Genomic DNA, 12912 nt, shown 5'->3' with positions numbered 1-12912 from the left:
ATTGGGGGGTGAAAGGGATAGTGAGGAGGGTGGAAGGTGATTTGAGGGGGAGGATGAAGAGGGAGGAGAGGAAGTGGGGGCAGCATGCGGCACGGGAGAGGTGGAAGGGGGGATTAGGGCTGGGAGTGTTAGAGTGAGATTTGTAAGGGGATAGATTAGGGAAGGGGAGATAGGGAAAGGGTTAGGTATTGGTTAGGTATGACGGGGAGGGACGATGCTCCCCTGAGGTTTGTTTTTGTTTGGTGTTTTAGTAAATATAATTTATTAAGAATGAATGAGATTTATGATTTTGTAAAGTATGAATGGTATAGATGGTAATAAATTATTTTTTCTAAAAATTATATTGTAGCGGCACATTCATTTTTGTAAGTTTGTTTAGTGTTTTCTTCATTAAATAAGTATGTATTCACATCACGCTGCGCCTTGGTCTCCTCCATATAACGAACGTGACAGAATAACCCACCATAAAAGGACCAAGCAGCGTGAATGGGAGGAACAGCACTTAATGGAGAAATGGACCCGGGAAAAGGATGAGTGGGTAACAACCTGGGAGGAGATTGAGAGGTGGTCGATCGATCCAGGGAGAGTGCCAGAGCCTGCATGGGATTCTTTGGAACAGTGCGAGGAGGGACACAGGAGAATGGAGGAACGGCGACGATATAAAGGTACACGGCTAGCACGGAAGCCCGACAGGCAGCACCAAGATTTTTGGGGGGAGGCACACGAAGAGATTGGTTGAGTCAGGAGGGAGACCCAAGCCAACTCCTTGTACTTAACGTGAGGAGAGTGTAACTGCTCCTCGCATTGACCGGGCAAGAATGGGCATCCAGCCAGGAAGGAAGTTGACGGCTCAGCGCTCCTGGTCACCAGGATAGGATAGGATATAAATATCCTATATAGTATATATATATCCTGCACCAGCTTTGAGTACTGTGAGTCTGCACAGCCCAGTGCGTCCTGTGCCAGCGAGTATAAACATCCAGCCAGGACGGGTTGTGTCAGCTCTACACTCCATACCTCCAGTACGCCTCCATAGCCCAGTACGTCCTGTTTCCGCTCCCCACACTCGCCCAGAGGTGCGTGTCCCCAGCCCAGTACCACCAGTGCCAACATCACGCACCAGGCTTCCTGTGTGTCTCCAGAGCCCTGTACGCCCTGTTCCTCCTCCCAGCACTCGCCCTGAGGTGCGTGTCCTCATCCCGGTACCACCAGTGCCGGCACCACGCACCAGGCCTCCAGTGCGACTCCAGGGTCCAGTACTCCCTGTTCCTGCTCCTCGCACTCACCCTGAGGTGCGTGTCCCCAGCCCGGTACCACCAGTACCGGCACCACACACCAGGCCTATAGTGCGCCTCGGTAGTCCAGTACGCCCTGTTCCTCCTCCCCGCACTCGCCATGAGGTGTGTGTCCCCAGCCCGGTACCACCAGTGCCGGCACCACACACCAGGCCTACAGTGCGCCTCGCCAGTCCAGAGCGTCCGGCGACAGTACCCAGTCCAGAGCGTCCGGCGACAGTACCCAGTCCAGAGCGTCCGGCGACAGTACCCAGTCCAGAGCGTCCGGCGACAGTACCCAGTCCTACGGCGGGCCGCAGACCGGAACCTCCTACAACGAGCCACAGACCGGGACCTACCACGAAGTTTGTTTAGTGTTTTCTTCATTAAATAAGTATGTATTCACATCACGCTGCGCCTTGGTCTCCTCCATATAACGAACGTGACACTATGTCGATTTGGATAAAAGCCTTTGCTAAATAACTAGGCCTACATGTTGACTTGGTTTATCAAGGTGATTCATGTATAACAGCCATCAACTACACGAATAAGGGCAAGAACCCCACACCTCTCCCCTGCTATCCATGAGTCTGTGTTTATGACCATAATAGTTGACACAGTCAACAAACCATGACACCAGGGGAAACTCTAATGATATACAAAACTTGATTAGGTTCATGACATGGATACTGTCATACCTGAGCCCTAGGACCATGCCCCAGGACTACCTGACATGATGACTCCTTGCTGTCCCCAGTCCACCTGGCCATGCTGCTGTTCCAGTTTCAACTGACCTGAGCCCTAGGACCATGCCCCAGGACTACCTGACATGATGACTCCTTGCTGTCCCCAGTCCACCTGGCCATGCTGCTGCTCCAGTTTCAACTGTTTTGCCTTACTATTATTCGACCATGCTGGTCATTTATGAACATTTGAACATCTTGGCCATGTTCTGTTATAATCTCCACCCGGCACAACCAGAAGAGGACTGGCCACCCCACATATGCTCTCTCTAATTCTCTCTCTCTTTCTCTCTCTCGGAGGACCTGAGCCCTAGGACCGTGCCCCAGGACTACCTGACATGATGACTCCTTGCTGTCCCCAGTCCACCTGACTGTGCTGCTGCTCCAGTTTCAACTGTTCTGCCTTATTATTATTCGACCATGCTGGTCATTTATGAACATTTGAACATCTTGGCCATGTTCTGTTATAATCTCCACCCGGCACAGCCAGAAGAGGACTGACCACCCCACATAGCCTGGTTCCTCTCTAGGTTTCTTCCTAGGTTTTGGCCTTTCTAGGGAGTTTTTCCTAGCCACCGTGCTTCTACACCTGCATTGCTTGCTGTTTGGGGTTTTAGGCTGGGTTTCTGTACAGCACTTTGAGATATCAGCTGATGTACGAAGGGCTATATAAATCAATTTGATTTGATACTGTCACTTCCTCGAGTCTGTCTCTATTTACAGTTCCCTAAAGGTTGCCACTTGCATGTGGGCACAATTCTACATTGATGTGATTACTGCCCCCATCTCACCATTCTTGCTGGATGCTGAAAATAATGGTAATACTGTTGTCACTAATCAAACATATTTTATTTAAGAATGTCAACAGTTACATCCATAAGTGAGTGTGTAACATTATTTTCCTCATGAAGAATTATACATTTATACACCAACAAAAATCTTACATTATAATTCGATGTTACATTAGTAAAACATTGTAAAGTCTAAATCTATCCTAATATAAATGTACTTCATATATTTCATAACTTGAAAAGCAATGGCTAAAATAATATTGTATTATGTGTTAAAAGGTATATAATCATGTGGTTTTCTTGGACCTTCTATCCCTCTCCTGTTGCATCATCATGGTTGGTCCTCTTCATCCAGATCCACACTGACCTAAGAAAACAAACACAACAGTACAAAGACTCTCACTGGAATTAGTTCATGAACACCTTGCTTAATTTCGATAGTCAATCGGATGCAAAACCTAACACACTGTACAAGAAACTCTGAACAGACTAAACATAAGGAGGCACTTTTATAATTGTAACACATAAGTGCTTACCTTCTTCAGGGCTTCCAAGTTCAACTGTTTTGCGAAAAACATCCCCATTGGGCAGTTCTCTCCAGCTTAAGCCTTGGATGAAGTTCCCGTTCTTAGCCAACTCCTTTCTGATCTATGAGATATGATCAAACTAGATGAAACATTTGAGCATCCTAAATGTAATACTATGAGATGTCATGAGAAGAGTGAAATGAGTGAGGATGATTTCTGATGTTGGAGATGTAGGACTACTGTACCTGCACCAACATCTGTTCCTTTACCACTGGGTCATTGAGGTCAGCTCCTGAGATAGATTTCAGAGACATCCTTACAATGGTCTGCTTGATTCTCTTTTCTAGAAGGACATAGGAATGATAAGATGAGACAGCCACTTAAATGAGATTCAGCTTATTTACAATAAATATTACTTTTCTTCCCGCAGGAAAGGAAAATCGACCCTCTCCCTCGCACGCCGAAAGACTGATTTGCTTCAGGTGATCCCCTAACGAAAACTCAAAATGCTTGTTTGTTTTTCAAAAAAGAAGCCTGAAACCTTGAATAAAGACTGTTGACGTCTAGTGGAAACCATAGGAATTGCAATCTGGGTGACGGAGTTACATAGAAACAACAGGTTTCCATAACAAGAGCATGGGAGCTAAACAAATATATATATTCTGGTCGGATTTGCTTCGGATTTTCGCCTGACATATCATTTCTGTTATAATCTAAGACACTTTAACAGTTTTCTATCCAATGCTACCAATTATATGCATATCCTGGCTTCTGGGCCTGAGTAACTGTCACGATCGTCGTATGGAGTAGACCAAAGCGCAGCGTGGTTAGAATACATTCTTCTTTATTTAATGAAGAACACGAAGAACACTGAAACAAAAACAACAAAACGAATAAGACGAACATGACCGCTATATAAACAATGTGCTAACATAACATAGACAATAACCCACAAAATACCCAGAGAGGATGGCTGCCTAAATATGGTTCCCAATCAGAGACAACGATAAACACCTGCCTCTAATTGAGAACCAATCTAGGCAACCATAGACAAACATAAACACCTAGATGAAAACATCCCCATAAATCTACAAAAACACCTAGACAGTACAAACACCCTAGAATAAGACAAAAACACACGTCACACCCTTACCTAACCAAAATAAGAAAACAAAGAATACTAAGGTCAGGGCGTGACAGTAACAGGCAGTTTACTTTGGGCACGTCAGTCAGACGGAAATTCAGGAAACTAGACCCTAGCCCTAAGAAGTTTTAAAGGTTCTACATTTCTTTGGAACTGTATATTATCAAGCCTTGGTGTTCTATATTTACCAGAATGGAACTATTATCTCAAAATAGAAACCATGTGACCACATATATATCTGAAAGATTGGGAGAGAAATGTGGTCGGAGTAGGCTACATGTAGCCTCTCTGTGTCCGACATGTGACAGTGTTTGCTGTAGTGGGACCCTGTTGGGGGTAAAATGCTGTCCCTGTATTACATCCCACAATAACCCCAATAAGATGGCAGTCTTGTGGCCTGTCTGGTCTAGTGGTAATGCCACAGCCTCTGGAACACATGTTTATGGTGTCAGAATAGGTTTGAATCCAGTCTAGTGCCCTTTGACTCAACCTCTGCCTGTATTTTCCTCTCTCTATCTGTTCAATAAAAGATGTCAGTCTTACTTCCAGTGCAAAGGAACGGTCTCTTCAGAGAGCAGTCTATCTTGTCCAGGGAGGCGTGTTCAGTCTGTCCATGGCCCTGACGGGTCAGGGAGCAGCAGTTACTAGCACCCAGTTGAGGCTCAGACACACAGTATGGGAAGAGGTCCCCATTGGACCACTCCCACATTCTGGTAGAAGTCTTCCAGTAGAGTCCAATCCACATATCATACAGCTGTGTTTCTGTTATGCTTTGGAATGCTGTGTAATCCTCTTGGGTGAGGATGCTCGCTAAGTCATCTCCATTGGCTCGGCAAGCCGTCTGTGCCTCCTCCCACGTCAATGAACCTTGACCCATGTAATATTTAAGCTCTGAGGAAATGTTTGATTGTGTGCCTAAGGACAGAAGATACACAATTGTCCTAAAAATGTCCTGAAAGACATGGACATTGATGTTAAATCAATGTACATAGACAGTTGTCAAAGGATACTGTAACTCATAAAGGTGACATTATTTGAAATGTACTATGTACTGTACCAAGGTGTTAAGAATGAATAACCCCCTTTAAGTAAAGTGTTAACGTTACTTTGGAGTAATAGTTTACAAATATCAGACAAGGGAGAGAATGGATGCAAAATCAACTTACTTTTCTGGCACACAAAGTGCCATGAACTTGTGCAATCTCTCAAAACCCATACTTTTGCACTTTGTCCATGAATAACACACTTTGCATTTGGTGTATTCAAATAGTCCAGTTTGGGCCAAAAGGCATGGTATTGGGAGTGGACCCAGACGGCGTCAGTGAGACTCTGTGCTGATACTGTTCTCAGAGCTGCTACCTGGTCCTCAGCATTGAAGATGGTGGCCAGTTCCTCGTAGTACTCCCTGCAGAACTGCTGGGCTTCGGCCATGCTCCTCCCCTCACTAACCAGAGTAAACACTGGTATCTCTACTGCTGGGCCTGTGTGGACAGACAAAGCACGGGGTGATTCCTCATCAAACTAGAACCAAATAAATACAGAACTTTTGGGGATTATCACTAAATATAATCCATAGAATGGTCCTTTAGACGAAGGATTTGTTGCCATTTATTTTTTATTCATTTAACTAGGCAAATCAGGACACATTTTTATTTACAATGACTTCGTACACCAGCCAAAGCCAGACGACGCTGGTTCAATTGTGCGCCGCGCTATGGGACTCCCAATCACTTCATACAGCCTAGATTCAAACCAGGGTGTCTGTAGTGACACCTCTAGCACTGTGATGCAGTACCTTAGACTGCTGCACCACTCGGGAGCATAATCTTAATGTACAAAACATGCTCTTTCCATGACATAGAAGGACCAGGTGAATTCAGGTGAAAGCTATAATCCCCTTCATTCAGTGTAGATGAAGGAGAGGAGACAGGTTAAAGAAGGATGTTTAAGCCTTGTGACAATTGAAACATGGATTGTTTATATGTTCCATTTAGAAGGTGAATGGGAAAGAAAAAGATTGAAATACCTTTAAATTTGGTATGGTTGTAGTTGCCAGGCACACCTGTTTGAGTATGTCAAGAACAGCAAAGTTGCTGGGTTTTTCAAGCTCAGCAGTTTCTATGTGTATCAACAATGTTTATCACCCAAAGGACATCCAGCCAACCTGACACAACTGCGGGAAGCATTGGAGTTAACATGGGCCAGCATCCCTGTGGAACGCTTTCGACACCTTGTAGATTCCCCAATGAATTGTACCGACGAATTGAGGCTGTTCTGAGGGCAAAATGGGGTGCACAACTCATAATATACTCTACGTCCACATCAAAGTTCCAGACTGGGATCTCTGCTACTTTTAGCGTTATGGGATTCAAAAATCATGTTAAACAATATTATTGCACAAAGAGTGAGTCCATGTAATTTATTATTGTCAGGACCCGGTTACGAACCCGGGTCTCCGGAGTGAGAAACAGTCACTTAACCAACTGAGCCACGAATAGTCGGCAGAACCCAGAAGATGAGGCAGACACAGCAGTACTTGAGACGGTGTATTTAATGAAGTAAAAAGTGAAGTCCTTCAGGAAAACATGTAACTCCACAACCTCAAAAGGAATTCCACAAGAACAAAGGTAATCCTCCAAGACAAAAAGGTAAATCCACAAGGTGGTAGGTATAGCATAAAAAGCCTCAAAAGATACCCAAAAATAAACAAGAACAAAAACAGAATTCCACAAGAGAGTCCACCGGGATCAACAAGAGTTCACAGAATACTAGGGCTGGGTGCTAACATACAAACACAGAGCAAAGAACTGAGGAAAACTAAGGGTTTAAATACAATCAGGGGAAACGAGGCACAGGTGCAAATAATAATGGGGATCAAGGGAAAACAAAAGGTCAAAAAGCACAATGGGGGCATCTAGTGACCAAAAACCGGAACAACCCTGGCCAAATCCTGACAATTATGTGACTTGTTCAGGCCATTTTGCTCCTGAATTTATTTAGGCTTGCCATAACAAAGTGTTTGAATACTTATTGACTCAAGAGATTACAGCTTTTCATTTTATATTAATTTGAAAAAATTTCGATAAACATAATTCCACTTGGAGTCTTAAAGGACAGTGTAAGGCCAAAATGTCATAAATGTTCAAACTTCAGTAAGATATTTCTTAATTATGCTTTAAGGTACAAATGTCAAATACTGTTTATTTCAACAATCCTTCCTCCCAAGGACCCCTGTATGGATGATATATTTTTTTTTAATGTAAAAAGGTTTTCGTTTTGGATCCACCCACGACCTAAGATCAATGGTTAATATAAAACTACTTTGGATTTATAAGGGAACTGAAGTTATTTGAAGCTCAATAAACCTAATTTCATACTAATGTTGTTGAGCTAGATCACTCCATCTCAATTTAGAGCTCATTTACAACTCCTTGACACTGTGAACACTGAAAACATGTTTAAAAATTGTAAGTAATATGTGTACAGTTTGTTATATTGGTCCATACCTTCACTGCAGTCCTTCCTAGTGTAACCAGATGTGACTCCTGGATAGATTTTCATAGTTGGTTGACCAAAGGAATACTTTTGAAAGCAGTAGAATCTGTTTTGAAAGTAAAAGACAATACGGATACACTTCCTATGTCATTTCTGTTTAACATTAAAATAAATTTAATCAATGTCATTGTAAACAAATATTCGTCATAATTTTGATCTCATTCATTGTCAGTCCTTGAATCCATAGCTCTGCATTTGAGAGCAGTGATATTTCTCTAGCCCCATCCTTCAACTATTGACCAAAACAAGTGGTGCGACCACCACCCAAACAGGCAACCCAAACACGCAAATAGATTATACTCTTTAACCACGTAGCTGAAGCAGGAACACTGAGGGTTCTGAGTGCAGGCAAGCTGGCAATAATGGCAGTCCCGTTCATACACCATCAGAAGGTCTTTCCCACTAAAGTCTTTGTCAACCTCGATTCCCTGTGAGCAGTAAGCTGTTGGATAGGGGCAAATGTGGTTTTCAATTAGATTACAAGTCAATTATTAAAAAGATAAACTACCACAAAAGTGACAGAAATGTTCTTGTCCATGCTAAATATTACAATTTTAGATTGATTTACACTTAACCATGAAGGATAAGTGTTATATAGCATATAAGCATGTACACTCACATGTTTTAAATGCTCTTGTGTCACTGAAGGACTCATCCAAGGACTGCTGACTGAAGAAGAGGTCAGATGCTGCACCTGGGCAAAGAACACAGTCTAAACATTTTCATCCTGTAAAACGAATGATCACAAAACATAATGTGCATGTTGTGTCTGTTACACATGTATAACTTGTACATAGATAGTGAGATCGAAAAACATGGACATGTGTCACAGTAGAGCAAAAAAGGGCTGTTTTTAGTTTAAAGATGTTGGGGAAAAGGGAATACAATTCTTACCCAGAAACACTGCCAACACTGTTGGGAGCCACATAGCCACTGAAAAGATGCAGAAGGGTCCTCAAGGTGTTTGTCTGTTTTAGAAAATATTTTATAAATATGTATAAGTAACAATATGATATTAGGATTTTATGATTGAGAAAAGAGATCTTGAATGCAAACTGTAATGGAAAAGAAGTCTAGGGCCACCCGAGTGGCACTAGCTGTGTCATTACAGATCCTGGTTCGATCCCAGGCTGTGTTGCAGCCAGCCATGACCGGGAGACACATGAGGCAGCCCATGCGCGTTTGGGTTAGGGGAGGGTTTGTCCGGTGTCGTGGAAATTGCAAGATTATGTTATAATACTTGTATTGTATTATAATGGTTGTTTTACTCGACAGAATATAGTATTCTGTTAACTATTGTGTGTGTGTTTTACTGAGGAGGGCCTCTATGAGATAACACTGACAGAGGAGATTTACGATGTCTTTGGGTGATAAAACCTAAAGAGCATTCCAGATAACATGAGGTAATGTTTTTGTGCTATACCGTACCAGGTTGAAACGGTTCCAGTTTGGAGTAGGAGGATCAGACACTGGTCTATACAATGAAAACTGTTGACATAGCAGTTGACATAGCAGTTGCTGTCTGCTATGTGTTATAGATACGTTTCATACAAATCTTAACCTTGTGACCATTCTATGCATCTGTTGTTCGTCATGTAGGTTGAGAGGGGTGTATCTTGGCTATTAAAGATCTTTGTACTTTTGTGTTGTCACTTTCAGTGGTTCATTAGAAATTGCGCATCATTGAAAGTCATTGCTATTGCAAAGCACTTATTATTAAAGATGTAGTTTAAGTTTAACTCTGACTGGTGTGTGAAGTTTGTCTCTCTCCTCATTTGGTAACACAGAAATTAACCACCACACCGGACGGGACATCCTTGTCTCATCGCACTCTAGCGACTCCTATTGCGGGCCAGGCGCATGCACGCTGACACGGTCGCCAGGTGAACGGGGTTTTCTTTTTCTTTTTTTTCTTCTTTTTTTTGCATTTTCCAATTAAGAACATTCAAAACAAAAGTAAAAAGATATTAGACAACGATAGGACAAAGTGACAGTAACAGACAAGCGTAACAAAAAAATAATAATAATTATATAAACAAACATACAATAAGAAAAATAATAATAACGAGACATTGGATCACCTGCCGTAGGCTACATATTCTACATTACGTGTGAAACATTATGTGAGGATTATATATAGATTCAATCAATGAGATGTGGGGGGAGATTCTCCATATAGTCAATAAAAGGTTGCCAAATTCTGTAAAATGTCTTTAACTTATTCCTCAAGCAGTAAGTGATTTTCTCCAAAGGGATACAACTATTAACTTCCGATAGCCACATTGCAACTGGCAGGGAGGAATCCAATTTCCATTTTAAGGCAATACATTTCTTGGCAATCGCTAGCAATATTTCTGTTAGCTTTATAGTATGGCTTTGCCTAAGATTGGTGTTAGTAAAGTTACCCAGTAGACAGACCTCCGGGTCTAAAGGGAATGCAACCCCGTGAATTGAGGATATGGTATCGCATACCCCCTGCCAGAAGGACATTGACCTCATCCCGTCAGTTGAGGATGCCTGGTCATTCTTTAAAAGTAACTTCCTCACCATTTTAGATAAGCATGCTCCGTTCAAAAAATGCAGAACTAAGAACAGATACAGCCCTTGGTTCACTCCAGACCTGACTGCCCTCGACCAGCACAAAAACATCCTGTGGCGGACTGCAATAGCATCGAATAGTCCCCGTGATATGCAACTGTTCAGGGAAGTCAGGAATCAATACACGCAGTCAGTCAGGAAAGCTAAGGCCAGCTTCTTCAGGCAGAAGTTAGCATCCTGTAGCTCCAACTCCAAAAAGTTCTGGGACACTGTGAAGTCCATGGAGAACAAGAGCACCTCCTCCCAGCTGCCCACTGCACTGAGCCTAGGTAACATGGTCACCACCGATAAATCCATGATTAACATGAAAACTTCAATAAGCATTTCTCAACGGCTGGCCATGCCTTCCGCCTGGCTACTCCAACCTCGGCCAACAGCTCCGCCCCCCCCCGCAGCTCCTCGCCCAAGCCTCTCCAGGTTCTCCTTCACCCAAATCCAGATAGCAGATGTTCTGAAAGAGCTGCAAAACCTGGACCCGTACAAATCAGCTGGGCTTGACAATCTGGACCCTCTATTTCTGAAACTATCCGCCGCCATTGTCGCAACCCCTATTACCAGCCTGTTCAACCTCTCTTTCATATCGTCTGAGATGCCCAAGGATTGGAAAGCTGCCGCAGTCATCCCCCTCTTCAAAGGGGAGACACCCTGGACCCAAACTGTTACAGACCTATATCCATCCTGCCCTGCCTATCTAAAGTCTTCGAAAGCCAAGTCAACAAACAGGTCACTGACCATCTCGAATCCCACCGTACCATCTCCGCTGTGCAATCTGATTTCCGAGCCGGTCACGGGTGCACCTCAGCCACACTCAAGGTACTAAACGATATCATAACCGCCATCGATAAAAGACAGTACTGTGCAGCAGTCTTCATCGACCTTGCCAAGTCTTTCGACTCTGTCAATCACCATATTCTTATCGGCAGACTCAGTAGCCTTGGTTTTTCGGATGACTGCCTTGCCTGGTTCACAAATTACTTTGCAGACAGAGTTCAGTGTGTCAAATCGGAGGGCATGCTGTCCGTTCCTCTGGCAGACTCTATGGGGGTGCCACAGGGTTCAATTCTCGGGAAGACTCTTTTCTCTGTATATATCAATGATGTTGCTCTTGCTGCGGGCGACACCCTGATCCACCTCTACGCAGACGACACCATTCTATATACTTTCGGCCCGTCATTGGACACTGTGCTATCTAACCTCCAAACGAGCTTCAATGCCATACAACACTCCTCCTTAAGTACCTAGGTGTCTGGCTAGACTGCAAACTCTCCTTCCAGACTCATATCAAACATCTCCAATCGAAAATCAAATCAAAACTGTTCGCTGCTCTGGCCCCCAGTGGAACAAACTCCCTCACGGCTTTCTATTCCGCAAAAAGACAAACTATTGTAAAGTGCCTCCTTCACTCACGCGTCTGCTAAATGTCTTAAATGTAAATGTAATATCAAACATCTACCCAAGAGTAGTAAAACTGACTATCCTACCGATCCTCGACTTTGGCGATGTCATCTACAAAATGGCTTCCAACACTCTACTCAGCAAACTGGATGCAGTCTATCACAGTGCCATCCGTTTTGTCACTAAAGCACCTTATACCACCCACCACTGCGACTTGTATGCTCTAGTCGGCTGGCCCTCGCTACATATTCGTCGCCAGACCCACTGGCTCCAGGTCATCTACAAGTCCATGCTAGGTAAAGCTCCGCCCTATCTCAGTTCACTGGTCACGATGGCAACACCTTTCGCCTTTCGTTCCAGTACTCTGCTGCCTGTGACTGGAACGAACTGCAAAAATCGCTGAGGTTGGAGACTTTTATCTCCCTCACCAACTTCAAACATCAGCTATCTGATCAGCTAACCGATCGCTGCAGCTGTACATAGTCTATTGGTAAATAGCCCACCCATTTTCACCTACCTCATTCCCATACTGTTTTTATACTGTTGTTTTTATTTATTTACTTTTCTGCTCTTTTGCACACCAATATCTCTACCTGTACATGACCATCTGATCATTTATCACTCCAGTGTTAATCTGCAAAATGTAATTATTCGCCTACCTCCTCATGCCTTTTGCACACATTGTATATAGAATCCCCCTTTTTTTCTACTGTGTTATTGACTTGTTAATTGTTTATTCCATGTGTAACTCTGTGTTGTCTGTTCACACTGCTATGCTTTATCTTGGCCAGGTCGCAGTTGCAAATGAGAACTTGTTCTCAACTAGCCTACCTGGTTAAATAAAGGTGAAAAAAAAAAAAAAAAGAAACCGTGTAGTTTTTAACA

At 43.3% G+C, this 12912-nt stretch overlaps 1 protein-coding gene across 1 annotated transcript; it reads right to left on the bottom strand.

Moving 5' to 3' along the window:
• Window positions 1–2854: 2854 nt before the first annotated feature.
• Window positions 2855–8814, bottom strand: LOC115106122 (uncharacterized). Its single transcript, XM_029628684.2, has 9 exons — window positions 8811–8814; window positions 8654–8728; window positions 8335–8476; window positions 7986–8080; window positions 5646–5960; window positions 5023–5394; window positions 3581–3678; window positions 3345–3456; window positions 2855–3175 (listed from the first exon to the last, which is right to left on the bottom strand). Exons 1-9 carry the CDS (start codon window positions 8812–8814, stop codon window positions 3156–3158), a joined length of 1233 nt encoding a protein of 410 aa, XP_029484544.1. The 3' UTR covers window positions 2855–3155.
• Window positions 8815–12912: the final 4098 nt, after the last annotated feature.

Source organism: Oncorhynchus nerka, linkage group LG23 (genome assembly GCF_034236695.1).
Source record: "Oncorhynchus nerka isolate Pitt River linkage group LG23, Oner_Uvic_2.0, whole genome shotgun sequence".
Classification (NCBI taxonomy): Eukaryota; Metazoa; Chordata; class Actinopteri; order Salmoniformes; family Salmonidae; genus Oncorhynchus; species Oncorhynchus nerka.
This window is presented reverse-complemented; position numbering and strand designations above follow the sequence as displayed.